The sequence below is a fragment of the Wasmannia auropunctata genome, unplaced genomic scaffold, assembly GCF_000956235.1.
Source record: "Wasmannia auropunctata unplaced genomic scaffold, wasmannia.A_1.0 LD336035.1, whole genome shotgun sequence".
NCBI lineage: Eukaryota > Metazoa > Arthropoda > Insecta > Hymenoptera > Formicidae > Wasmannia > Wasmannia auropunctata.
Window position 1 is genome coordinate 606,022 of NW_012026855.1, and position 27,187 is coordinate 633,208.

The 27,187-nt window shown below is 39.3% G+C and overlaps 5 protein-coding genes across 6 annotated transcripts in view; 2 read left to right on the top strand and 3 right to left on the bottom strand.

Moving 5' to 3' along the window:
• LOC105452245 (extracellular sulfatase SULF-1 homolog) overlaps positions 1 to 8,480 on the top strand; it is a 75,026-nt gene extending 66,546 nt beyond the window's left edge. Inside the window, exons 7-17 of the mRNA XM_011693196.1 lie at positions 645 to 755; positions 1,612 to 1,904; positions 3,441 to 3,791; positions 4,024 to 4,201; positions 4,280 to 4,535; positions 4,613 to 4,792; positions 4,890 to 5,832; positions 6,622 to 7,023; positions 7,098 to 7,289; positions 7,353 to 7,443; positions 7,526 to 8,480. Of these exons, the coding sequence (XP_011691498.1) occupies positions 645 to 755; positions 1,612 to 1,904; positions 3,441 to 3,791; positions 4,024 to 4,201; positions 4,280 to 4,535; positions 4,613 to 4,792; positions 4,890 to 5,832; positions 6,622 to 7,023; positions 7,098 to 7,289; positions 7,353 to 7,443; positions 7,526 to 7,625 (3,097 nt within the window). The 3' untranslated portion in view covers positions 7,626 to 8,480. The remainder of the gene's footprint in view (positions 1 to 644; positions 756 to 1,611; positions 1,905 to 3,440; positions 3,792 to 4,023; positions 4,202 to 4,279; positions 4,536 to 4,612; positions 4,793 to 4,889; positions 5,833 to 6,621; positions 7,024 to 7,097; positions 7,290 to 7,352; positions 7,444 to 7,525) is intronic.
• Positions 8,481 to 9,299: 819 nt separating this feature from the next.
• On the bottom strand, positions 9,300 to 10,425 carry LOC105452246 (UPF0544 protein C5orf45 homolog). Its single transcript, XM_011693198.1, has 3 exons — positions 10,241 to 10,425; positions 10,091 to 10,159; positions 9,300 to 9,992 (listed from the first exon to the last, which is right to left on the bottom strand). The coding sequence occupies exons 1-3, from the start codon at positions 10,289 to 10,291 to the stop codon at positions 9,360 to 9,362; spliced, it is 753 nt and encodes a 250-aa protein (XP_011691500.1). The 5' UTR covers positions 10,292 to 10,425; the 3' UTR covers positions 9,300 to 9,359.
• Positions 10,426 to 10,593: 168 nt separating this feature from the next.
• LOC105452247 (ATP synthase subunit s, mitochondrial) lies at positions 10,594 to 12,167 on the bottom strand. Of its 2 annotated transcripts, none has more exons than XM_011693199.1 (5): positions 12,081 to 12,167; positions 11,648 to 11,739; positions 11,353 to 11,558; positions 10,858 to 11,020; positions 10,594 to 10,744 (listed from the first exon to the last, which is right to left on the bottom strand). In XM_011693199.1, the coding sequence occupies exons 1-5, from the start codon at positions 12,165 to 12,167 to the stop codon at positions 10,636 to 10,638; spliced, it is 657 nt and encodes a 218-aa protein (XP_011691501.1). In that variant the 3' UTR covers positions 10,594 to 10,635. The 2 variants fall into 2 exon arrangements, with proteins under 2 accessions (XP_011691501.1, XP_011691502.1); XM_011693200.1 differs by lacking the exon at positions 12,081 to 12,167 and adding an exon at positions 11,952 to 12,071.
• Positions 12,168 to 12,685: 518 nt separating this feature from the next.
• LOC105452248 (diamine acetyltransferase 2-like) lies at positions 12,686 to 13,648 on the bottom strand. Its single transcript, XM_011693201.1, has 4 exons — positions 13,398 to 13,648; positions 13,284 to 13,335; positions 12,999 to 13,201; positions 12,686 to 12,930 (listed from the first exon to the last, which is right to left on the bottom strand). The coding sequence occupies exons 1-4, from the start codon at positions 13,461 to 13,463 to the stop codon at positions 12,760 to 12,762; spliced, it is 492 nt and encodes a 163-aa protein (XP_011691503.1). The 5' UTR covers positions 13,464 to 13,648; the 3' UTR covers positions 12,686 to 12,759.
• A 1,120-nt stretch (positions 13,649 to 14,768) lies between these two features.
• The window catches only part of LOC105452250 (lysine-specific histone demethylase 1A), a 105,581-nt gene continuing 93,162 nt past the window's right edge, over positions 14,769 to 27,187 (top strand). Inside the window, exons 1-10 of the mRNA XM_011693203.1 lie at positions 14,769 to 14,925; positions 15,344 to 15,566; positions 15,636 to 15,787; positions 15,846 to 16,007; positions 16,228 to 16,344; positions 16,425 to 16,601; positions 16,788 to 17,048; positions 17,148 to 17,285; positions 17,375 to 17,448; positions 17,532 to 17,680. Of these exons, the coding sequence (XP_011691505.1) occupies positions 14,902 to 14,925; positions 15,344 to 15,566; positions 15,636 to 15,787; positions 15,846 to 16,007; positions 16,228 to 16,344; positions 16,425 to 16,601; positions 16,788 to 17,048; positions 17,148 to 17,285; positions 17,375 to 17,448; positions 17,532 to 17,680 (1,477 nt within the window). The 5' untranslated portion in view covers positions 14,769 to 14,901. The remainder of the gene's footprint in view (positions 14,926 to 15,343; positions 15,567 to 15,635; positions 15,788 to 15,845; positions 16,008 to 16,227; positions 16,345 to 16,424; positions 16,602 to 16,787; positions 17,049 to 17,147; positions 17,286 to 17,374; positions 17,449 to 17,531; positions 17,681 to 27,187) is intronic.

The following is a 27,187-nucleotide window of genomic DNA, read 5'->3' on the forward strand; positions in this document are numbered from 1 at the left end:
AGCAATCTTACAAAATTAAATTGATTCTGCCAGAAAATGTTCTATATCTCTATAAAAAGAATCTTTGAAAATAAAAAGGACATTGTAAAGTATTAATTAAATTTTTAGACTAATTTTAAATTATAATAGATCATAATTAATTAATTAAACTGATAAAAAAACATAAGAAGAGATCATATTCTCTATTTTTCATTATATTTCTATTTGCATTTATATTAAATGTACATGAATTTAGTCAAATAATTGGTCAGATACATATTTAAATTATTTTTTTTTCTTCTGTTAGGTAAATCTTAACTGAAATGAACTTAAAATCTAACAAGAAATAAAATCGTTTCTTGTAAGAACGCTATAATAAAATGTTTGTTTTAATGTCTGTCTAATATCTCCGAGAGTAACTAAGCGTCAATAAATGTCGGGAGATCGTTAAATGTTCTTTATATCAAGTAGTTCTGAAAGTACAACCATATGGCTATAAGAGGTTTATTGGACATATGAAGTTACGGCGAGATCATTATAATGCTGTTATCCGCGAAACTTTTGTGCATCGACTTTCGTTCGCGGAAACTCGTTTAAGAACAAATAAACGTCGGGAAACGCAAGGCCCCGATATCGCATAATAAAACATCCGCATAACGTTGCAGAGTAGACGACATAGTTTTGAACATCGATCTGGCGCCGACGTTTCTGGATATCGCCGGCGTCGAGACGCCGCCACAGATGGATGGTCGTTCCTTCAAGAAACTCTTTCTCAAGTGAGTACATCGGCAGTTTTTCTTGAGGTCGTGCACTTAAATCTACAAGCTCACCATGTCGTTGCACTTTAATATAGCATCTACATGAGTAGACATACATGAAAATCAAATATATAAAATATATTAATCTGCAGAGAATGTATGTACATACTTTAAAATATTTTTCTTCATTTTCTGGCTGATATTACGCAAGATGTGTCATTAGAAATATTTTATGAAATTCCAAAAATTGTTTATTCATATTGAATAGATTTGTAAATTTTGCAGCCATGCCAGTTGTTAAAAAACAAATTGTATTTTATTGAGAATGTTTTTAATGAAATTTTATTTTAACTGAGATTTTTTTTTAGTGAGGTTTTATTTAGAAAATTTAATTATCTTACTTCTTCTTGCTGCTGGTACATAACCGCTTGAATATTGGTACATTGACCTCTTGAGATCTTGATCATTACGGCGCGTTATGTCACACGCATGATTCCCACGATGGATTCTCAATGTAATTTTCAATTGCATGTTGGAGCCTAACGTTCCTAGATAGCCTGCAACTTTAATGCGAATCATGTGACTGGATTTCAATCCATACCGAGCTAAAATTCTGTTTTATAACTTCATTAATTTGTCAAAACTTTCTCGACTCGGTTAGACGAAAGTTACGTTGTTAAAACGCCCTTTTTGCAGCGTGACTTTTTGCAGGCTTTACCTCGTAGCGAGTTAAAATCTCCGTCATATAGCTCCATTAAATTATTATAACAGTAATAATCCCGTTATCGCGCGCGCGAAGCGTAATATTTTTTCCCCCAAAGTAAACCTCCCGCGCCGTATCGATCTCGCTTACGAGTAAAGCCCGTTACAGTAGCAAGCACGGCAGAAGGTCGAAGTTCAAGTGGCCCGACACATTCCTGATCGAGTCCTCCGGCCGCCGTGAGACTCCGGAATCCATCGCTGAATCGAAGGCGCGGGAAGCCAGGAGGCAAAATGCCACCCAGGCCAAGCGGCCGTCGAGCTCGACGCCGGAAGAGGAGGACGACGATGTCGCCGATTCAGACGCGGACGTCGAAACAGAGCATCGATTTATAGAGAATGACACCGGAAGCGATCAGGATATCTCCGACGACGAGGATTTTGAAGACTCGATGATCGACGAGACGAGTGAGTCATCCACTTAAATATAGAGATTTATTCTACTACTATTATCGCGGTGATTATCTCTCGTTTTAATTATATTAATAAGTTCTTTGGCAATATTTTTTGCGCAATGCGTGATTACATTTACAAAAACACTTTTGCGTAGTACGAAAAATTAGATAATCGAGTAAATGAGGCTCTGACGACGGTACAGACATGGATAATCAATTAGATAATTAATTCATTCCATGGGGGCCATTACATTCGTCGGATTATTGAAATTTGCGTGCCAATGAGATTATTCAAATTCATTAAATCGCAAATTATTCCCAATATTAAAATTATAGTTAATGGAAACCGAACGGAAATTATTGCCGATTGATCACTTCATTCTCTCTTTATTTTACGTTTATTGTTTGAAAAATTAGATTAGAAAACGGTTGTACATTTGTAAAATGACTGTTTTAATTCACTCACGAATACATGAATAGGAAGCGTCAGGACAGAGCACGGTGACATTGATCTCATGAGAAATCCGGATAGATAGATCCGTTGGTACGACGACAGGAGCAGATGCTCCGGGCGCAAGGTAGCATGCGTTACATTATAAAACCTTACCGTTACGCCAGATGCTGTGCTTCGCGTATTACGCGTCACACGCGCGTAGGAAACGAGTTCTTTCCCCGGTTAGGTATGCATTAGCATAAATACCCGGTCCTCGGGATCGAGACGGGGCGCATCCCTCCTCCTTTTATCCTCCTCTCGAGATTATCGGAAGAAGGCTTTGTCGCGAGAGTATTTTCGGCGATAAACGTGGTGCCGGTAAAAGCAAAACGTATGCACATGTACGAATATTGATCGGCGACGATGTTCCTCCAAACGTGCAAATCTCGCGATCTCGCGGACGGATTTTTTTTTCCCCTTTTGCTAAAAGGAGGTTTTTCACGGCAAGGGAGACATGCGACGTTCGAATTCTAAGCCCGCTTGATCCCGGCGGGTATTTATTTATTTTTTTTTCCCCCGTTCGTGACAGAGTCCGGCTGCAGTAACATCATCGAGTAATTTCTCCTTGTCATCGCGGACATCAAGCTTCGGGGAAACTGGGTTCTGTTGCTCCAGCATCTGTGTTGCGTCACGTGTAACTTTATGGATACAGTCTGTTTGTATATGAAGTTGTCATGTCGATCCCTCTGCGGCTTCGTGTTTCCCAGATACTATAAATCGCTTCCGCTTCGTATCTGCATTAGAAACCAGCGATTGCATCCTGGCCACGTCGGTTTTCTCGTTGAAGCGACATACAACAGTCACATATATTAATATAAATATTAACAAAGCCATGTATATTCAACGAAAACTTCATGAAATTAAAAAAATATATATATAATATATCTCGTCGAATATCTCTGAAAATATTTCCTATTTTTCAGTTTTACAAACATTTTGTAAATATACCAATCCCCATGTGGAAATTAATCCTGATGGATTGGAAAATAAGTCCTGACGGAAATTAATCTGAAATGGGTTTTTTTATCATGGAATGATCGCGCATTTGTGTTTCAGGCTCAGATCCACATCTCGACAATAGGGTGCATTCGATGCACGCGCCCTTCGCGACGAAGCACGAGCGTCTCGCGGCGGAATGCTCGCGACCGGAAGCGCAGACCGATTGTCTCCCAGGACAGAAGTGGCGATGCGAGAGGGACGGGCACCGCTGGCGACGGCACAAGTGCAGATACGCGGTGCCTCCGCCGCCACAAAGGGTGTCCAAGAAGTGCGCTTGTTTCACCCCCGAAGGCGTGGTCTACACGAGGCTCGACCCCAATGATTACGACGGGCAGAGATTCGGTTTCATGAGGGACCGCCGGCCTGTGGATCCTTACGACGATACGGCGGGATACTTCGCCAAACGAGGTGATTTTACCTAGCATTACTGTTTTGCTTTTTTTCATATATATAATCTATCATAGAAAAAAAAATAGAAATCCTGATAGTAAAGAAAATTTCCTTGATAAATATGAAATCGACTTCTTTATTCTAGCATCTTAAGCAAATTATTCCTCCCTTAAATTATTCAGATAATTTTTACGAAATAAATTAAATTTGAATAAGAACGAATGGATTAAATTAAAATAATTTGATATAGGTAAGCGAGAAGTATCGAACGATATCATATCAGCCGATGAAAATAGTGAGAAATCTGACATTGACTTGGATGAGAGAGACAGGCGCGCGATTGACGAGGAAGATGACGATAATATGATGGAGGAGATAGATATGCTGGCGCAGGAGACGAACGAAAAACGTGAAAAAGTTCTTGAAAGGTACGAAAGTGATTATTAAATATCGCAGAATTCATACGAACTTTTTATCGTGAGGTTTATAAATGACATGCATTTCAGACACAGCAATAACACAAGAATTGAGAACACTGATGAAATTGACGAACTAGACAAATATATTGTCAACTATTTGGATTACGGCTATTCGATAAACGATTTCGATCCCACTTTAGATAAGATTATTAACGGCCGATTAAATCTGAATGACGTAATAAAAAGACATCGGAGGGTACGGAGAAGTGTCACGAAGAAGGATACTATAGAGCACGTCACGAAGATTATGGAAAGCATAGAGGAAGAACTAGATGACTTAAAGGTAATGTTTGACGAAGCGTTGATTTTATATTAGCGCCATTTTTGTGCACATCGAATATAAGAAATTTATCATTTTAGCAAACTCAAGTTCATCACTTATCGTCCGAGATAGGAAAGCCGCCAAAATGTTTGGTTTTACCGGAAGGAGGTGTAAATTGTACCCAAGCTATATATCAGGATCCTAACGAGTGGCGAATATCCAGACGGGAGATCGAGCAGCAAATCCGAAAGATGCGAATACAATTGGAAACGTTGAAAGTAAATTGTATAAATATATATTAATGCGTTAAACAACGATACGACATACGTATAGCTCTTTTAATTAAATTTCGTGACAACGTCCGTATATTTGCAGGAGATTCGCCGGCACTTAATGATCAAACGACCACAGTTTTCCGATAACGAGGGGAAACTTGCTGACGCAGAAGAAACTCGCGGTTCGCACAAAACTCACCATCATCCCCCGAAGGGGCACGCAAGCCGCCATCATAAAAAGCACGATAAAATTGCTCATACCACTGCAGATCTTATCACGAGCACGCCTACGGAGTCTGTTACGAAGATTAATACTGTTCCGGGCGATGAAAAAACGTCGACGACGGAGGAGAAGCTCGAAAAATACAGTACAAGTTCTGTCGAAACTTCTACAACGGAGACCGTCGTCGAAACATCAGCGGCGACAATTCTAACGACGGTCAAACCGAAGAAATCGCCTCGTCGTCAGAAGATTAAGGAGACACCTACGAACAGAACGGAAATCGAAGAGGACAAGCCGCAAAGGCGCAGGAAAACGCATCACCATCGTAGAAACAATACGCTACTTACGAACAGCGTGCACGACGACGTCCCGCGCGTGAATACAACGTACGTCACCAGCGACGCGACATTGTCTACGCAAAATCCTACGACTCGCGACAGACAGAATTACAGTCACAAATTTACGACCGTTCCCGCTACCACAGAAGCAAGCACTGGGAGACGAGGAACCCAGTATTCAGAGGTAACCAGGAGTAATAACGACTTAAGCGAGGATCGTACTACGGAATCGATCGCAGTCACTGAATCCGGAACGACTGTAACAATGACCTCGGCACACATGACGGAAGTGTCAAGGACCAATCCGGCTATCGATAAAACTTTCGATCGACCTCAAAATACGTCATCCAACACGTCACCAACGACTACACCGTCAGCGAAGAGACATCCCAAGGTACAAAAGAACAGGACCTCGGGCACTCTTGGACCAGCAAGGATCGACGTTACTATTCTTGAATCTCCCGATAGAAAACATAAACAAGGTATGAATCTCGATTAGTTCTATAAGTTTCTATTTTTAAGAGGGGAGCCTGGTTTAGCACGCTGAAAAATTAGGTGATTTTTGGAATTTTTTTTTTTAGGAAACTATACAATCAATCCTTTTGAACTTTATAGGGTAATTTCTTATACTATTGAACTAATAAAAAATATTTTTTTGCCAGAAAAAAAGTATTTATTATGCAAGTAATAATAACTTTTTATTCGGCGCGTCGGCGAGCGGCGTGCAATGTAGCATCGCTTGTATTTGTCTGAAATAAAAAATCCAAAAAGATTATTGTTTATTAAGAGTTTACGCATTAATTGAAACTATTTTTAAAGGAAATAATGCGAAATTGTGAAAATCGCGCACTTGGAAAAAGAAGGTAGCGATTTTGACAAGAAATTTGTCGTGTTTATTATGCAATAAAAATTATTTAATTAAATAATATTATTATAACCTGTGGTTTAAGTTGTTAGGGAAGTATTTGTGCAGATGTGTGCAAAGGTCCAAGTCAATCGGATGAATAGTTTTTGAGTTATCTTGCACGCCAAACACCATCACCGCCGAATAAATGTTATATTATTACTTGCATAATAAATACTTTTTTCTAGCAAAAAAACATTTTTTTGTTTGTTGAATGAATATAAGAAATTACCCTATTAAGTTCAAAAGGATTGGTTGAATAGTTTCCTTAAAAAAATTCTAAAAATGTCACCTAATTTTTCAGCGTGCTAAAACCAGTCTTTCCCCTTAACGGATATTTTTTACTATATAACCTTTTTTATTTCAGGTATGACCGCAACCAGTAATAACGGTCGTTTGCCGGCGATGCAAAACGATCCGTTAGAAGCGCGACACAAATGCTATTGCGAGCCAGATGTGAAGAAAGATGAGAAGGAGCTCGCTAGGGAAGAGAGGCGAAGATTGAAGGAGGAGCGTTTGAAGAAGAAGGAGCGAAAGCTCAGAAAGAAGGCCAAGCTGGAGAAGGAATGCCTGACGGAAAAAATGAACTGTTTCGAGCACGATAACGATCACTGGCGTACCGCACCTCTGTGGAATGCGGGACCATTTTGCTTTTGCATGAACGCTAATAATAACACGTATTCGTGCATACGTACAATTAACAAGACGCACGATTTCCTTTACTGCGAATTTACCACAGGATTAGTGACGTATTACAATTTAAGAATTGGTATGTACGGAAGGAAATCTCATGAAACGAAGTTCTCACGAAAGCACAATATGATATAATTAATTTTTTGTCAGATCCATTTGAACAATGGAACAGAGTGTCGGATTTGAAACCTCCAGAAAGATCTTACCTACACGATCAATTGGAGCATCTGAAGGGATGTAAAGGTACATGGGATTGTACAGTCGGTAGCGCTAGGGAGGCTATGCCGCAACTGCAGCAACATCAACGATATATTTCGAAAAGAAGATACAATGATGCATTCGGTATGTTTTGTAACGAATTTATTCGTATATTAAGAACTCTAAGAATTTTGCGAATTGTTTTAGCAGATGATAGGTTTGTACCTTCGACGTTACAAATTATACGCGAAAGCGAACTTGGCAGTCCACCTAACAAAAGACGAAAGAAGTTACAAAAGTAGGTATAGCGTTTATTTCTAAATATTTAAAATAGTTGAATCAAATATGAATTTAATGTCAATGTATTATTTTTGTTTCAGTTGGAGTAGACGTAGTAGAAGCTGGCAAAGTAGCTGGCGACATCATCAAGATTCGGTAAATCCCCGAATCTCCCGTCATAATTATAGACATCAATACTGATCTATTTTTTTTACGCTTCAACGATTGCGTGACAAATTGCCTTAGGTATACATTGATTTCGCAATGCATTTAGCAACCTAATTTATTTAGTAATAAATAACGAAGAGACCGAGCTTATATTAGCTGATATTTAAATTAACTCGATCTTGGTCATTCACATTGTGCATGTTTTCAATACATTTTATGGCAACTGTCGGATTTAACTGTAGAAATGTCATGTGCACTGTGTGGAGCATATTTACAAATATATATAAAGTATGTAATTTTTATATAATTTATAAATAAGTTTTATATAATTTGGGACTATGAATAATTAAAGACGTAGTTAGGTAAAGTTTTATTTCGTAAATGTTTTTTTTTTATATGATAATTTATTCGTTCTTAAAGAAAATACTTAGTGAGAAAAATAATTATATTGTGCAAACAACTTGTCTGATTATAACTTAAGATTTTCAATATATGCGTCATGACTAATCGTGACATTTATTTAAAAATTAATAAATTAAATTTGACAATATTATTACTTTCCTCACTGTTAACATGTCGATATCAGCCGATGTCAATATACATTTCTGAAAATTTTCTTATAAAAAGTATTAGAGTATCATTACTGAAATCAGCTGTGTAATAGAAGACTGAACGCACAACGAAAAGAATAACTTTATCTTCCCTTGCCAATTGCAATATTTCTGCAATGTATTATTTGTGTAACAATCAGAAATGTTTATCAAACGCTGCCATTTTTTTTAACTCTCCTATTGCCTTTATATGACAAAATGTACACATATCCTTATGTAATGCACTGCCAAAACATTTATAAGCATATTGGTATATCTCGATATTGATTCTAAAGCATAGATGATCTAAGCTTTAGTTAAATTTTTAAAAATGTACGTAAACTATAAATATCAATGTAATTACAAAATTTTTATTTGACACTTTACTCTTTTAATCTAAATATGTATTATCTAATGATAAATATTATATTTGTCGCCATATTGTTTCAGCACAGCTGTTTTAGTATAGCAGAATGATTATTGGTAGCGCATAATATATACAATATATTAAGGAAAAGTAGAATGCTGGCGTACATTAATAACTAGGAAGAAATAAATATGATAAATACATACATATTTTAACATATATATAGTCCTTATATTGCTGTACAATTGTTTTTTTAATTACTATATTTTGTTCGAGTTTTTTTTGCTGATATTGCAATAGCTTATGAATTTAGATTATTCGTTTTAGATACATAAGAATTGAAGAATTTATATAGTAATAATTAATCTTCCAATCAGCATTCTATCTTTCCTAAAGGACTCTGCATTATATATTAAAATGTTATTCACTTATTTTTATCAGAGAAAATGTAACAAAAGGAAACAATGTATTTAAATCTAGAATTTAGAAGAAAAAACTTTTTGTCGCTGCGATATTATTTTCTTTATATAGAAAACATTAAATTAAAAAACATTTAGTTACCACAAAAACATATATGTGTATGTATATAGATAATGAAATGTAGGTAAATAATTTATACATTAAATTGAAATAGTAGGATGAAAATTTATGGAAAAAATCAATTTGAATATATTTTCTTGCATTTTTTATGTATTAAATTCTGTAATAAAATGTTACTTTTCAGAAAAATGATATATTTAATTCAAATAAGTTTCTACCGGTTTTTTTTAAATTTATACAGAAACATCTCTATCGATAATTCAACAAAATTTAAATATCAATAGGGTCATCTAACTCACTATAAGTTTCAAATAAGTTGTTAACAATATCATAATCCCTGTTTGATTTAACGTTATCTTGCGAATTGCATTTATCTTCGATTTTCCGATTGTAATTAAAACTTGTAAAACGTAACACTTCTGTTTCATAAGCAACTTTACTTCCTGTAGATGAATTACATTCATCTATACTATCCATAGTAGCTTCGAAGTTACGTGAATCATTATTTACGGCATTACATGGAGATTTCTCATTTGTTACCATACCTTCATACTTATGGATATTATCAGAAGATAAATCTTCTGTATCTGATGGACATTCTTTCTTCGTCGAGTCTAGATATTTTGCCCTCTTACTTTCAATATGTTTATCAATGTTTGATTTTTGAACAGATAAGTCTTCTGTATCCGATGGACATTCTTTCTTCGTCGAGTCTAGATATTTTGCCCTCTTACTTTCAATAGGTTCATCAGTGTCTGATTCTTGAGCAGTGCTTGTAGTGTTATAACTATTACTGTTGTTCTCTTGCTCAGGATGTAAGGAAGGTGATGTGTCATTTGCCTTCAAATAATTCAAACGTTGAACGTGAAGACGACAATCTTTACCAGATCCTTGGAAATATATCTAGAAATAAAAACAAAGTAATTTAATCAAAATTATATTTAAAAATTGTAACAAGTTTTATAATATTTGTCATCGTTTATGAATCTTTAAACATGTACCTGCCGTATAGATTGCTTTGCGTTACACAACTTGCACCGCCATTTGCGTGCTTTTTTCACTATATGTACCTGTAAAGATGCGAAAAAAATGAATTATCAAAAATTATAACACAAACTTATTATTAATGATATTTTTTACTTTAAGCTTACTTGATATATTTTGCAAGAATAACAACATAAAATATTCATATCTTGCGGCATTTTTTAAAATATATTGTAATTCGAAAGCTGAGGAAACTGCGCAGAACTTCAAATTTAAAGATAACTATGATCGCCACAGGAAATAATATAATGTAGCCAAATAAAAATGACAAGGTGGAACAGGATATACAAATACACCTAAAAATAAAAATAAAAATTCTTAATTTCTTAAATATATTTTTTAATTTTTTATATATATATAACGTGTTATTAAGTGTACATGTTATATTTTAATCACATTTTGTATAGGAAATACATTATATACGTCAAAAAAAATTAATAAAATCTAGACATTTACTGTGTACTATATCGAGGTGCTACTATATTGAGACGTTTCATACAATTTACTCCAATTCTATTGTGCAATTTGGCAGAGCATCTGCAAGCTCTCTCCTAAGTGAAGCTTTATCTTCTAGATATGGCATACCAGCAAGCTTCAGAGACTTCAGATTTCTGTAAAATATAGAAAAAGAGAATTCAATATTTGAAAGACATACATACCTTTATATAATTTAACAAGAGTATATATTGAAAATAATATTCGTATAGTAATATAAAATACTTACTTGAGATTTTTCAAACTACGCACTCCTTGATCGGTTACACTCTTACAATCTTTGATTTCAAGAGTAGTCAGGGTATCCTTCACTGCTGACAACAATGGTAAAGCAGTGTTATGTATGTAAATACAACGTATGAGTTTTATCTCGTCGATATACCTGCAACCAACTGAATTTCTATAAGTTACATATTATTCGTTATAAATATTACCTAACAACAATACATAAGAATTTATTTGTTGATACGCGATTAGATTTTTTAAACTAAGGACAGTTTACAATTATCTCTTACAATGTAAACACAATAAATATTCGATTTGTTTCTTCGACTGTTTTTATCTATATATGCATATAGTGGAAATTTTAAATTAACATCTAATTCCAAATTACGTCGAATCAAGTATATATTGTGATTATCAAGAATTCTCTATTGCAATATCTCGAATTGCCAAATAATGTTATCATTTGTAACGTACTTACAAGTACATTTAAGACACTAACCAAAATACGGAAATCCTACATGTGTTATTCCAGAGTCTGTAGCGTCTACCGCTTGAATGTAACATCGATTTTCTTCCGATGGTAATTTATTATAATCTTCCAATTGTTTAGAGAAACCTTTCCATCTAACACTGGCACCGTTCTTTAAGAGCCACTCGGCACACGCACGGTCTGGCCCAACCAATTGAATTCTTTCTCGGTCAACCCTCAAAATAATTATTACCTTAATAGTTAAATATTAACAAGTAATATATATCGCAATTATAATACAATTAATTCTGTCAGGTATATATACCTGTTAAATATTATGGTTAACCAATAAAAGAATTCTCTGTTAGGCACTTTTCGGCAACGATTTCTGGTGGCCAGCAGTAGTCTATTTAATATCTACAATACACAACATTCATAATGTAACAAAAATATAATTATACAGCGAATAAATGAGCGTCTGCGTGTTTTACACACTATATCCTGTTATTTCGTGTAGAAAACATATGATTGTCAAAAACATGTGATTTGAGTTAGGCATTTTTGTTCAAGAAATGATATACAACGAAAATGATCATTGATAAATACAAAATGTAATAATTATATCGTACGTGTGGCATCATCGTGCCTTCGATTATTCTAATTAATCTAATTTGCGCGCGACTGTATTCAACATACAAGAAGAACTACCTATTCGCACTACTGATCGACTTGAGAAGCCTGATGAGTGTATGCATTACCCAGAGTGTCTCGAGTGTTACCCGCCGGAAATATCCGTCGATACATAGAACATAGTTCAGCATGCACACTTTGCGGCTCGCGCACATAGAGGCGCTTAATGAACGGCTTCGCAAGCACGTTCAGTCTTCTCTCTGATAGTAAAACCCGACGAACACGGATGTATTCACTCTAAATTACTCTCAAACTTTTCTCCGATAATAGGTTTACTGACCGTCTCGTTTCTGTGAAGGACAAGAAAGTTAAAGAAAAAAAGATGATACAAAATTTCTTTGCAGCTGCACCACGCTTTTTGCATTTTAAATGATGGTACGTTGGCACTTTAATGTTAGAGGGGGAGAAAAAGAAAAGATGAAAAGTATATAAGTTCAGATACAAATCCGTGCGTTTCGTAATACGGGGACAATACACTTTTTTTTTATTAAAATAAATCGAAAGAAAAAAAAACTAAAAAACGTACGACGAATTCGACTGGAAAAATTATGCACGAACGTTAATAATTGTGATATAAAATACCTCAAATATCACAAAAATAATATAATATTCATGTATTATTTAATAGTATATATGATTTATTTATAAGATTAAGAAAAAACTTTTATTTTAAAGTTTAAATATTTCTATGCACTCACACATAATATATTAAAATAATTTCCGTTATCAATTATAATTAATTTTATGCTATTCACAATTAGAGGCTAATTTTTTCAACTCTTCTTCAGAAAAACGATAATAGTGCCACTGTTCCTTAGACGTCAGATCACTCGCTCCAAATATTTTATAAAACTCTTGCGCTGGATTCCACTTGAGAACCACAAAGTCCAGTTTGTGACAGTTATTTTCAATTGCTTCCTATAAAGATTTTCACAATCAGACAAAAAATATGTATATCACATGTGCAATCCTGATTAAACGTATACCTTCGCGACGGCTTTTAGAAGCTTGCTGCCAACGTGTTTCCCTCGAAAATCCGACGTCACATAGATATCTTCTAAATACATAGACTTTCCATGCCAAGTGGAATAAGTGTAGTAAAAGATAGTATATCCAATGACCTTTTCGTTAGACGTTGCCACATTACACAGATATAATGGTTGCCCGTCGAAACCGTCTCTTTCTAAGGCTAAAAAATTTTTCTCGTAAGATGTACATATTGTTTAAAGAGATGCTGATCGTAACAAAATGTAGTACACAACAAATCTCACTGTCATAGTTAATTTCTGGTCCATCAGGCATCTTTTCATAGTCAGCCAGTTCCTGCAAAATGATATTCTTTGTGCAATTCAATGCTTAATTCATTGGTTATCAACAAAAATTACCTGTATAAGCGCTCTGATGGCTTTACAATCCTCACGTCTCGCTCTTCGTATAATTATTTCAGACATTATCAATAGAGAGTAATATGTTCCAGCTTCAAATATATCGCAATAAATGTAATAAATATTCCAACTTGTTGAGAACGTGTTACCACGTGTTACGTACAGGCGAAAGCAATGAGACAACTAATAGATACATGTATTATGTATATACTATATGTATATAAAAGCGCGAATCAGTGCTAATGTATGTTCTATCTTTATCATTCATTAGACGTAAACAAGGATAGCGACTAACAGCTAGCACGCTCCTCGGCGCGGCGCAGTGATTGGCTGTGTTCCAATTCATGCTTTTGGCGCTTATTACAACGCTTACGGCTCATTTTATCCTTGTTGTTATTTATCAAATGTTATACAAGGACGTGACGTAAGCATGATTTCTTCTTGTCGACATGCAGCAAACGAAAGTTGAAAAATAACGATTTTTTGGTTGAACGTTATAAGGATGTTCTGGCTATACAGTCCCAGACAAAAGTTACTAAAATATGAAATTGATGAAATTCTATATGCTTTTATATAGGTTAAGATACACACCATATCGTGTAAAGGACTTATATAATGCCAGTTAATATTATCTATATGATCTATATCCAGATATCTATATGACGTTTGGCACTACAAATAAATGTATTTGTATATTTTATGTATATATTTTGTGACTGTCGGCAAAAAACTTTTGAACGTGAAATTCAAGTCCAAAAGTTTTTTGCCGACAATCACAAAACTTGTAAAATATACAAATATATTTATATTGTAGTGCCAAATATCATATTAACTGGCATTATTTAAGTCCTTTACACGATATGGCGTATCTTCTTATAAAAGCATAGAATAGCATAAAAAAATGTGTCATAGAACTCTAAGAACTGGGTTGAAAATATATAAGTTTCCCGACCGGGGAACATAACCTCCTCCAAAAAAAAAAAGAATATCAATTTCATATTTCAGTAACTTTTGTCTAGGACTGTATAGCCAGACATCCTTAAACAATCGATCGTATTTGTTATTCTTGATAACCAGCCAAAACGGTTGGTAACGTCATCGTTCTTCAATTACTGGGTCCGCTTTAAAGTCATGAAAATTTACCTTTGGCCAACCGTCTTTAATAATATCTAGTCGGCTTACTCTTTAAAGATTTAAATTTGCCATGAATAGTTCGCAAGATTGCTTGATCTCTAATTAATAATCTTCTAAGTTGCCGTGTAGTTACCGACACAGTTAACATCCTTTTCCACTTACCTCCGCAGTCGTCGGATACGTTTGCCGCATCGATTCCCAGAGGGCTCCCCAACGACGCCGTTCCGAATACTCGGCGATCGCCGATCTTGAATTTATATGTGTGCCGGCTGTTTCAAGCAGCATCAAAACAAACTCGCGAGCCTCTCGCCGCGATCACTCTAAGACTTAATATTAAATAATCAGCCGACGTTTAAACAACCAGCGCGATATGAGTCGCAGGAAAAGAGCGAAGGTTCGTATCTTTTACATTTCGTCCGTCGTACTGTTAAGATTCGTCCAGCGATAATGTTTTTTTTATGTTTGCAACTGAGCGCGTCAACGTTGATCTTGATGATAAACCGTCATACGCTGCACGCTTTATCTCTCCCGTGAAATAAACGAGAGGAATGAGTCTTGTTTGACGTATTCCTTGACCATTTGTCGTAATTTTTTTTCATTTGTCATGAGACAATATATTTTTAATTGCGTGCGCACTTGTGGGATTACATGTATCATTAAATGAAATGCTGTAACGCAGCAACTTGCAATGATTTGTTATCTCATTTTCGAACAAACTTTTTATTTATGTGTATGAAGCTTTTTTTTAATCAAATATCTCTTAGATGATGAGTATTTAGTACAGGAAGAGTTTATGCACTATTCGCTTGTAGGTGGAGTACAGAGAAATGGAGGAAAAGTATAATCAGTTGGAAGACGAGAATGCCTCGGACACGTCAGAGAAATCTAAAACTGGTCTCGTTACACCCGAGAAGAAAGCACCTATGGAGGTGAAGAAGGAATCTGAATCTACAGTGCCTGCTCCTGTACCTTCTGCCTCCAAAACCGAGGTGAAGGAGGAAGACGATCAAGACAGCGATCACGAAGATCCACATGGTGAATTTTGTGAATTAGTTATTTAAAGTTGGTGTTAATAGCCATATTAATTTGTATTCATACATTCAGTGAAGGAATTGTTAAATGGATTGGAAGGCGCAGCCTTCCAGAGCCGTCTTCCATTTGATAAAATAACGTCCACCGAAGCTGCTTGTTTTCCCGATATCTCCAGTGGACCACCGCAAACACAGAAAGTGTTCTTACACATTAGGAATAGACTTGTGAGTAGTCAAGCTAATTGATTTCGATTGTTCCTTCTTTAATGCGATTGAATTTTAGCTGCAAATGTGGTTGGAAAATCCAAAGCAACAGTTAATCATCGAAAATGCATTACCGCAAATTGAATCACCTTATAACAGTGATACAGTACTCACTCGTAGGGTTCATGCTTTTTTAGAGCGGCACGGTTTCATAAACTTTGGCGTTTTTAAACGTCTTAAGGTAATTTAAAAATTATATATATATAAAATTTCAGTAATTTTATGATATATAATTAACTTACCGGATTGTTTGTTTGACAACGAAACGCTATCCAGCATCTTTAACTTCAATACATATATTTCAATACAATAAATCGATATTATAATTGTATTATACTATATATATATATATTCTTTTTGTCAGATTAAAGAAATGAATAATTTATATTTATTGGTTACAGCCCTTGCCGACTAAAAAATTAGGTAAAGTCATAGTAATAGGCGCTGGTATCGCTGGATTGGCAGCAGCTCTGCAAATGCAACAATTTGGCTTAGAAGTAATTATATTGGAAGCTCGAGTAAGTTCTTAGTAACTATTTTGTTAATTTATTCTTTAGTTTACTCCTGTGTCGCTAATCGTTATTAATTTATATTTTAGGATCGTGTTGGTGGACGAATCGCTACGTTTCGTAAATCAAATTATATTGCAGATTTGGGAGCTATGGTGGTTACAGGCCTAGGTGGAAATCCTGTAACGACTCTTAGTAAACAAATCAATATGGAACTCCATAAGATACGGCAAAAGTGTCCGTTATACGAAAGTGATGGCCAAACGGTATGTTCGAAATATTTCAATAAAATAATAAACATGAGATTTGACTACCATAGAATATTAAATTTGATATAGTTAACATTAATTATTCTTAGCACTGAAACGATAGTTCTACTACAAATTATGTTAATATGTATTAATTACATGACACAAAGTTTAAAAGTAGTACGTGTTTTATGTCTTTTGCAGGTTCCTAAGGATAAGGACGAAATGGTCGAGCGAGAATTTAACAGATTACTGGAAGCGACCTCTTACCTCTCGCACCAATTGGATTTTAATTACGTAAATAGTGCAGGATCTGGCGGGCAGGGTAATACGCGACCAGTGTCTTTAGGTCAAGCATTAGAATGGGTAATACGTTTACAAGAACAAGGCGTAAAACAACGTCAAGTAGCACATCTGCGTTCTGTACTCTCGTTGCAAGGACGATTAATCACCAATCAGCATAGAGTATGTATAATTGAAAAACTATTATTTATAATGAAATATATGTTGATTTTATGTAAAATTATGATTGTATAATTTAATAATGACTAATTTATGTTGTAGATGATCTCTATTATGGATCGTTTGATGGAACTGAATAAGCAATACAAAGAAATGACAGAAAGTAAATTACAAACTCGAGATATAACGCAGGAATTCGTGCTCCGATCTAAGCTGCGTGATCTCCATAATGCTTGCAAGGTATGTAATAAAAGATACATTTTTATAATAAAATTAAATAAAAATTAATAAAAAAGACGTGTGGTATATTTATTAAATTTCTTTTTTAGGAGTGGGATCAGTTATCAGATCAGCAAAAAGAAATCGAAGCAAAACTACAAGAGTTAGAAGCATCACCTCCTAGGTAAATATACATTTTATATTCTACACAAGCTATTATCAACATTATAAATTATTCAGTTGATATAAATTTTTTTTTTATTACAGCGACGTCTACTTATCATCCAAAGATCGGCAGATACTGGATTGGCATTTTGCAAACTTGGAGTTTGCCAACGCAACATCCTTGTCGAACTTGAGTTTGAAGCACTGGGATCAGGACGATGATTTTGAATTCACTGGAAGTCATCTGACTGGTGAGTCCACTAAAATTGCATGTATAAATCGCGTATTGGATTTCAAAGCTACAATGCTTAAAAATTTGCAAAACGAAAAATTTATTTGCCAAACGCATGATTTTACGTCACTGCGTAATCAATTTTCTTTAACCGTAATTTGCACATTACACAAATATCTGTGTACAGTATCAATTTAATAAACTTGACGAATTAATTATTAATTAGTTGCGGATCATTTAATTAATGATATTATCATTAATTAAATGATTATTTAATTAAATGATTATTTAATTAATGATATGATGTGAATCGAAACGTATGGGAATTTACGAAATTAGATTTACCCATGTTTGCTAAAAGACACACGTCGAAGACCTTCCAAGACGTTTTCTGGAAATTGCTAAAGTAGAAAGATGGTGCAGATAATGAGTGAATTATTCGCGAGTTGCATCTCCTTTATAGGCGTTTGATACTTTCGCTCTTCGCGTCTCCCTATAGTTGACTTTATCAACCTTATTGAAAGCCGATAGCATGAGATTCCGTGTAGATAGTCGCCGTATCCCCCGTCCGATCGAGTACCAGAGTTCTCATTATGTGAAATTATACTATGATCATAGCCCGTAAACCCTTACGAGCTTACTAAAGCGGCGACAGAAAAGCCGCGCCGTTAAAAATATTTTACGACCGTCGATGTAAACGGGGTATTTTTGCGCTTTATATCGGCAAATAAATCGTTGCCAAGTATTTTAATTTTATGAGATGTGTTTATCAAGACGTGCATGGACATCCATGTTCTTTATTATGCATCATACTGGAATTGGCGATATTAATCAAATTTTACATTTTATCGTGTACTTTAACGTATACGTATGTAAAACCAGAATTTGATCTCGTATATGATTTTTGCATGAGATAACTGACTTAAATATTTTATTGACATTGGAAACGTTATATAATCGGGTCTTCCGCGAGGAGAATATATTTATATTTTTTTATTTCTTCACAATTTCCTGTAGTATCTTCGCTATATTGTCCACTTGCTATATTTTTTAAACATATTCGTCCGTGTCGTCCTTGCGAAGAATTCCATTCGCCACGAACGAAGCTAAGAAGATTAACGTAATATTCACGACGGAAATCCGACTATCTCCTTAACGGCCTACGCGCGGTGATGTTCGACGCACAATCGAAACTAGCCGATATCATTCCCGCAGCAACGCGGCTTAACTGTGTCACTACCGCGTTGCAAACTCAACGTATCGGTCGGAGCAAGTGGACGTTGTTCCGAGCACCGATTCAAAGTCGCCCCATCGACGCGAAATGGGGCATAGTGGAGGGAAAGAGAGAGAGATCTGTTCCGATTCCCGGGATGACCGATCCGCACAGTCATTTGGGCTTAGCCTGAACCCACGGATCCGAGCTCAACACACTCGCATATACATTTATACGTCGTATACATTCACGTATACACGTTCCGCAGTGAGTGATAGCGCAATAAAAATTCGAGGAGAAGCAGGGTACAACCTGACTTAAGGATAATATAAGATGGAATAAGAAACGCGAAAATCATATACGTGATTTGATATAGTAACCATCTTGTTTTTAGTTCATTCTTCAGTTTATTCTTGAGTCCACTCTTGTTTTGCTAATCGTTTAGCGAATAGAACAGACTAAAAGAGAATAGACTAAAACAAAGATAGTTCACTATACTGCTGAATATAATTCGCTGCATTAAGTATAATGCATGTGAATCCGGAATAGGATAACACAAGCAGAATAATTTGACAGATTTAGCTCAATTTTTATTTATGTCCCTTAATCGAAAAAGGAAATCTGTTCCGTTCGGAAATTGAGCACGGAATTGCCGAGCATAAACAGATGCATTTTCGATCGTGCGAGAATTGGGAGCGTGGCAAAGGACGACTCGATGACCAAGGGGAACGTGGGCCACGGCCTCCCCGATGACTGACGTGCACCGATGATCATGCTGGTCCTTTGCTGCTGCGGATCCCACCGTTGTTGTCCACCGCGCGCGATTAATGAGATGTAAACAATTTAACGCTAAATTAAACACGACAATAGGGCTCTCTCTTTTTTCCTCTCTCTCTCTTCCTCTCTCTCTCTCCCTTTCTTTCTCTCGCTTTCCGAAGCAGCTAGCCCCTTTGACAGCGCTTCGGGCGCGAGCACCGATCCACCCGATATAATCGGAACGGTCCGAGGTGGACCGTCCGCGGCGCGCTCTTTACGGACCATCGGTTTCTTCTCGGTTTCAAACGAGATCCGCCGACGGATTGGCTGCAATTTTATCGGGAAACGCACCGAAAATAAAACAATACTTTACAGGACGTTTGTCCCGTTCGAATTTTTATAGTCCCATTTCGCTCGGCCGACGCTGCATCGCGCCAGTCTCTATTCTTCTCGATGTCTTACCTAGGTATAGGTATAGGAGCACCATACGTTAGAACGCTCGGAATTTAATAACGCGTATGAAATATCAGTATGATATTGACTCTTTGTAAGTCGTCTCTTTAAAATATCGTTGAAACACTTGAGTTTTTCTTTTAGTATAAGCGCGAATACCGGAACCTCCGCTCTTTTTTTTTTGTCTTTTTTTTTTACGATTCAAGGATGGCGCACGACGCGAATTTATAATTACGGATTACGAAAGGGGGATAAAAATCGTAGGGAATTTATTATAATCTTCTCTGAACGATATAACGCCGTCCGCGAATTGATGTGATTGAGCGAATTCTTTTCCGACATATTGTCATCTCTCGTCTGGCCAGCTGTCGTCTGCACGTACCGCGGAAATGATGTTCGGCAGCAATTTCACATGCACTTTTGATCATATCCGCGACCGGGCGGCGCGAAGTTAAGGCGAGGCAAGAAAACAAAAAGTGCGTGTAAGGCTGCCTCGCGCGAGTTGCTCCTGTTGCACGGAGGAAAAACACAGCGACGTGATCGCGAGGTTCTATTTTACCCCGATCTCCGTGGGTTCCTTCCCAGTCCACGCACGTTCACGCTCCGAGACCGAATACTGCGAATACGTGCCGCTGCGCTCTTTCTTCCCGTACTTTATGCGGTTATTGATCCGACCTATGCAGTCGAAGCTATTCCCGGGGAATATTCGGTGCGCCGAAATTTATGGTTGTATCTCGAAGAGAACGCCGGCCGTCACGGAGGTATCGCCTCGGTCTTCCCGATCGACAATATAACGTAGAGTTACGGGGCTCTGTTCGCCGGCGACGGACCGGCCAACCACGTCGGCGTTCGGATATCCTGCAGCGACGTCGATTTTTCGTCGCCCGTATAGGCAGCTCGACGCTCGTGCACGTGACGCATCAATGCACAGGGTGTTTATGGATTTCCTCCGCCAGTTCATTCCTTTTCAAGGATTTCCCGTGAATTTGAGAATATGTAGTTCTTCCCGTAACGAAAATTCCATTCGACGTCCTTCTTCTTTCGCAAGTCTTCAGATCTTTTGATTAACAGTACCTAGATAATTGAACTTTAAGTATCTATAGAAAGCAAAACTCATTTATAAGATTGATCGTTTGAGCGAAGCGTCATTGTTCAGAAGGTCTCCTTCGTGTCCTTCGATGTTCATCTTCAATTTATTAAACAGTTCAGTAATCGTGCCGTGAACGCCTCGCGACAGGAAGATCAACTTGGCTCGAGGGACACGCCCGCGTAACTCGAAGTCGCGGTGTTCACGAAACACCCTGTATAAGTTGCCTCGGCCGCGAGGAGAGGTCCGTGTACGATCAGGAGCGCGGCAGCGGGTTGAGGGGAGGCACGGGGGGGCCATTTACGACGTATCGAAGACTTCTATACGCCGTTCGTTGACTCCGATCGTCGCATTCCACGCCGTCCGTGTGTCGCTTCCAAAATTATATTGTCGTAAAGCTGACTTCACGCGCGCGGAGTCCCTCCTCCGTCCGCGATCTTCCTCCTCCGTTGTTACGGAGGGCGCAGGAGGGTGGAGGGGAGGGGGGGGGAGTGGAGAGAGGAAGTTACAGCCGGCGTGGTAACATCGGCGCGTGGGGCTCCGGCACCGCGGATGTCCTTCGCCAGGATCTCGCGAGCCCGGGCTGGTCCCACTTCTCTCGCCACACACTCTTACCTCCACCTCGTCCTTTTCGCGCCTCCTCGGCATCTCTCCCCTCGCGCGCGTAATGCGTGCCGTTGCTCGCGATATACCGTACGCGTCGTTAACGCGCGCATATTTTTAAATTAATCGGGATCCGGACACGATAAAGGAGATTACTCGGCCGTAATGCGGCGATGACGCTTCCTCGAGGCGCGAACCGGGCACCGCCGCGCCGTGGGGACACGGCGAAATTCCCCCCGGTGCGCGATCGCGCTAATTGACGCGAGGATAACCCGGCGTGCTTTTATCGGGGCTCGAAGCGATTTTGCGGCGTCCCGCGATAAGGGGAACGCGAAGAAAAATAAGGTAAGAAAAAAGAAATGAAGAAAGTGAGGATAAGAGGAAGGAATGGAGGAGGGAGGGAAGGGGGGAATTTATTATACGAGACGGTAGCTTCGAAATTCATTTCTTATTTTAGAAGAAAAACTTATCGATATTGTATATTATACATGATTGGCCCATGTAAGGCCCTATACGAGGAACGGCGAAATGTTGGTTTATACACTATATATAAGCGACACGGAATATATGTTTTACAATAATGTTTATACAATAGCGTTTATAGAATGTTACGGATAATGCGGTCCTCGTTATAATAGACGCGTTCTATATCTACCCATTAACAGCCGCGTTCTACATTAAGCTGTAATAACATCGTGATTGAGCTTACCATAATTGCGCCGTGTAATCGAGTAACTTTCGACACACCGCCGCGCGCTGTTATTGTTCCCGGCGGTCCTCGTGTCTCGCGGATAGCGCGCTCGTACGTGTTAACAGTCGTGGACGATTTAGCATCAACAATCCGGCTCGAAACGCGCGCGATGATACCGCGGGTGTTTACCGGAAGCGTGCGAGGCGTTCAATGTTTAACGAGTAGGTAAAATCGCGCATCTCGGGACGCGCGGCCGCGGCCGGATACTCATCTCGCATGATGATTCGAGATTATGTCGTTGTTCTTCCTTTTTCAACGTCAATACCGCACTTTCGTTCGTTCCCCTCGGAGAGCGGCAGAAGCAGCAACAGCAGAAGTAGCAACGGCAGCAGCAGCAGCAGCAACGGCGGCAGCAACGCTGGCCGTTGCACAGGCAGTCTTTGTTGAAGCGAAGCTCGAGGTATGACAATGCAATCGCCATCGGTTACGTCGAAATTTCTTCCGAGTCCTCTCGTGATAGGACCATTGTGCAGAAAGGTTGATATTAACCGGGCAAGAGCACCGCTCTCGAGGCTCTCATTATGTATGCGCCATCGAAATTGCATCGTTACGATCTTGAATATGCATTCCCCTTCCTCTCCCCCCTTCTCTCTCTCTCTCTCTCTCTCTCTCTCTCTCCTCCCCCCACAAATATTCACCCCGGTCGGCCCGCGCCGCGGCGCTACGGACATTTTTTTGCGAACGGATGCACTTTGGAGCAGCGGTCTCGCGATTCTGAAGCCTCAGCACCGGGCTTCTTGACATTCCAATCGGATTCGGATTTGTCCGACATCGCTAAAAATCCCAGCTACTTTGGGGAGGGGGAGGGGGCGAAACGCGGCTTAGTAAAGCCGTAGAGTGCGATATTGTCTCGCAAGTTGGGCGCAATCCCGCTAAAATTGCAAGACCTACGACACGCATATTGCACGTACGACAGAAGCATTGCGCGAAATTCCTCTCAAATTCCTCTCTCCCGACCGCGAACAATATTAAACATAAAAGAAGCGTGCTTTTTCGTGATAAGCCTGTAACGCACATCGTAAATTTTGGTTTAGCTCTAGCCATTATAATTTCGTATAAAATTTGTATCGAAACATATTATATTTTTATAATTAAAAAATACGTTTATAAAAAATTTATTAATTTGCAATATATTTAAGAATTCTTACATGAGGAAAGCAAAATTTGACGTGAATAATTTCACGAGTAGATCACGAGTGGTCTGTTATTGTAAATTGTCATTCAGACCTGTTTTGTGGCTTGCAAGAAATGTCTAAGTTTGCATGGACATGCCGCGAGAGTGTCAATGCGTATCAATTCAACCAATTTCGAAATCATCCGCGACATCTGAATCTTATCGTTCCTCCGGGGAGGACCCGGGTACAATGGTGTTTTCATAGAGCCCCGATGAAACGATGAACGCGAGGGAGGCGGGAGGAGGGCACGTCTTCTCTCGGAGTCTTCGACGGAACGAAAACGTAGGCAGCTTAACATTAACCGAGAGCCGAGAACTGGACGGCGGGCGGGCGGACGGACGGACGGACGGACGAACGGACGGAAGGAAGGGGGACAGGGGGCCCCCGAGTGGTAATTTACGAGGTATCGAAGACCTTGTACACTCCTACCCGCCAACGAGCCGGCCTCGCCCCGCGGAATCCAGTCTTGGCCTTAACGCACCGATACCTTTCCCATGACCACTTTCGGCCTATCCGTGCACGGCGGCGGTACCCCCTTCACACACACACACACGCACGACTTCACGGGCCTCCTCTACCCTCCACGCCGGTGTCTTTACCATTTACAGTGCCCCTCGTGTCGGCGACGCGGTAGGGTACCTTGTCGATATAGTCTATCTGGGGTACAGTCCGTCGCATGAGCCACGTGATTTCTCATCCCGGCTATCGCCACGACCGCCACCCGTGAGGAAGAAGCGTCAACGAAACGATTGCTTAGCGCCGGGAACCCCCCCTCTTTCTTCCCTCCCCCCGGTTCCATGGAGACAAATGGTCCAGTGGCATATATCGGCATTAGGTCAGCGCCGGACTTGTAGCCGGTCGTTGGCCTTTGTCGTGAGATGCAACCAGCGATCGAGCGCCATCCGTAATCGATCCTGGTAATATCGTTGGTCCAGGAGTCGTTAATTTTCACACGCACGTAAAATCGATAATCTCTCCGGAGGCAGGGGGGAGGGGGAGGGCACGCATCGAAATGCAGTTCAAATCATTTCCAAGATTATCATTACGCCGAACGTTACGCGCGCGATAATAGAGCAATTATGGAATTACGGCGGTGACTGATGTCGACAGCTTGCCGCAAATAACTCGAAGCGCGCGCCTTTGAGGAAACATATATTGCTATTAGTTATATCTGTTACTTCTGATCGAAGGTTTTCACAACCCGGTGAACGCTTGACAGTACGCTATTCTTCATTTTAGCTTTATTTGCATACCGAACGCCTCCGTCTCGCTCCGCCTGCTCCATATCGCTGAAAATGCGACGGTGACTAATTACGGCAACAAAACTGGATCGTTTGCGCGTTCGCCAACCCGCGCCTGTTGCAGTGGTGGTACGGAATAACGTACGATAGATTGAAATTAGCGCAACATTCCGACGCTGACGTCGGCCAACTTTTTTTATCGGCCGTTCCAGATGTATCTATATCTACGTCGAGATATTATATTAATGCTTTCAGTTCGTTAACGAGTGGCTTCGACGGCGGCTAGACGCGCCGAAGTGACGCGCTGGAATCGGAGAAATACCGGTTCGACGTTATCGTTAATCGTGCACTTGCCGATTTGAGATGCAACATTGTACGTCCGTCCGTCCGTTGAAATATTCAGGCTTCTAGTTAGATTGTAATTACGTCGTCTATGAGGCAATGCATCACGATATAGACCGACGGTCTAGATAGGCGAAGGCCTCTGGAGACTGCGGCGGATTGGATGATATCGTAAAGCATTCCCAAGCCGATTAATTGTTGATTTGGGATGCAAAATTATACATCCGCCAAACAAATATTCAAGCCGCCGGGCGAACGGCAAGATAAACGTTTGATGAGAAACGGGAAAAATGCCGCACCGTTCTTAAGGAATTATCCTCGATAGAGCGATCTAGTAAAAGTAATAGGGTAATATGGATGCGCCTTCCGATTACACTAGCATCTTGGAAATTTCTTTCCACTCTGCTATTCTGGTTCCGATAGTCACCAATTTCCTAACGACGGCTCGTACACTTCAGGTTGTTACATAAGCACTCGTTTGGGCTATCCGTTGTCGTTAAACGATATCTAAATTAGCTGTTATTTGTGTAAAACAAAAATGTAAAATAAGCTTTAATTACGCGTAACTGGCGTAGTAACTCCATAAAAGGAGATATGGGGTTCTCCGTTTTTTATATTCTCGCGTTTTACAATTTATAAAAATAATTTTAATGAACTGTCAATGATATTCACTTCGCTCAATGATGAGCCGTAATGCTATTCACGGAATTTATGCCCACGTATACAATGTGAGTGGTATCACGCAATAACTCTCTATGAGAATAGCCTAATCTTAATAAGGATCGCGGAGATTTATAACCGTCCGCGCTTCAGCGTATCTTAACGATGTAAAAGATAGACGAAATGATAAATAGTGAATACCGTAACGGAGAAGGTGACAAATTGCCGCGTGTCGCGCGTTACACGCGCGATTTTTTTCAACGCCCGCGTCGCGTCGTTCACCCGCCGAGAGGCAGAGAGCTCCAAAGATCCGTCTGTTTTACGCGGCTGGATTAAGTTCTCATGCGCGCTTATATACGCGCATGCATTTACTTAAAGGAACGCACGCGGGGTTGGCGGGGTAATCGGTTTTCACGCGAGCTCTCGCCTATTCGTTAGGTGAGCACGAGGTGAGGAGAGCGGATGCGCTTGCGGAGATAACGGAGCTATGCGAGTATACCTACACGCGCCGCGCAAGAAAGGACGGACGAAAAGACGCCTTCCCTCCCGCGGGCGCGGAGGATCCGCCGGCGTATACGGTGGATTTCCTTGACGCTGCAAAGGCGTTAAGTCCCGGATAGATGTACTGTGACTGTCGTTGAGGAGAAAGTAACTCCAAGGGTCACGGGAGTTGAAGGGTCGAGGAGACGAATTATTTCCCTACGCGCACTTTGCCACAAAGCTTCGCCTCGCCGATCTGTCATCGGTTTTACCTACCCGCGCGCGCCAGTCCGTGAGGGAGGAGCGGGGTGAGGGGGGGGGAGACGAATATTTATGCGCGAGATCTTCTCGAGGCACGATGTACGCGTGCGATATATCCCGGGTTACGTGTAAATTATTCATCCCGAATTCGATTTTCATACGAACGCGCGTCGGCTTGTTAACCCTTGATTGCGGACCGCGCGGTGTATGCATCGCGCCCGTCACGTCTCTAATTCTCGATCGTTATTCAAATTGCCGTCGCATAGGATCTTCGTGTTATTATTAGCTGTGTTTCGTACCGTTTTCCGCTATGACTATTATTATCTGAACGATCGATTATCCGACGATAAACCGCGCGACGAGAACTGATTAGTATAATAACGACGGCTGTCGAATGAGAGAAGATTGTTTCTTATACGTTAAAAAGAATCGCTAGGAAGTCTCGTTTATTCAAAGGATATTAAAGATTCTTCCCACAAAATATTATATATATATATATATATA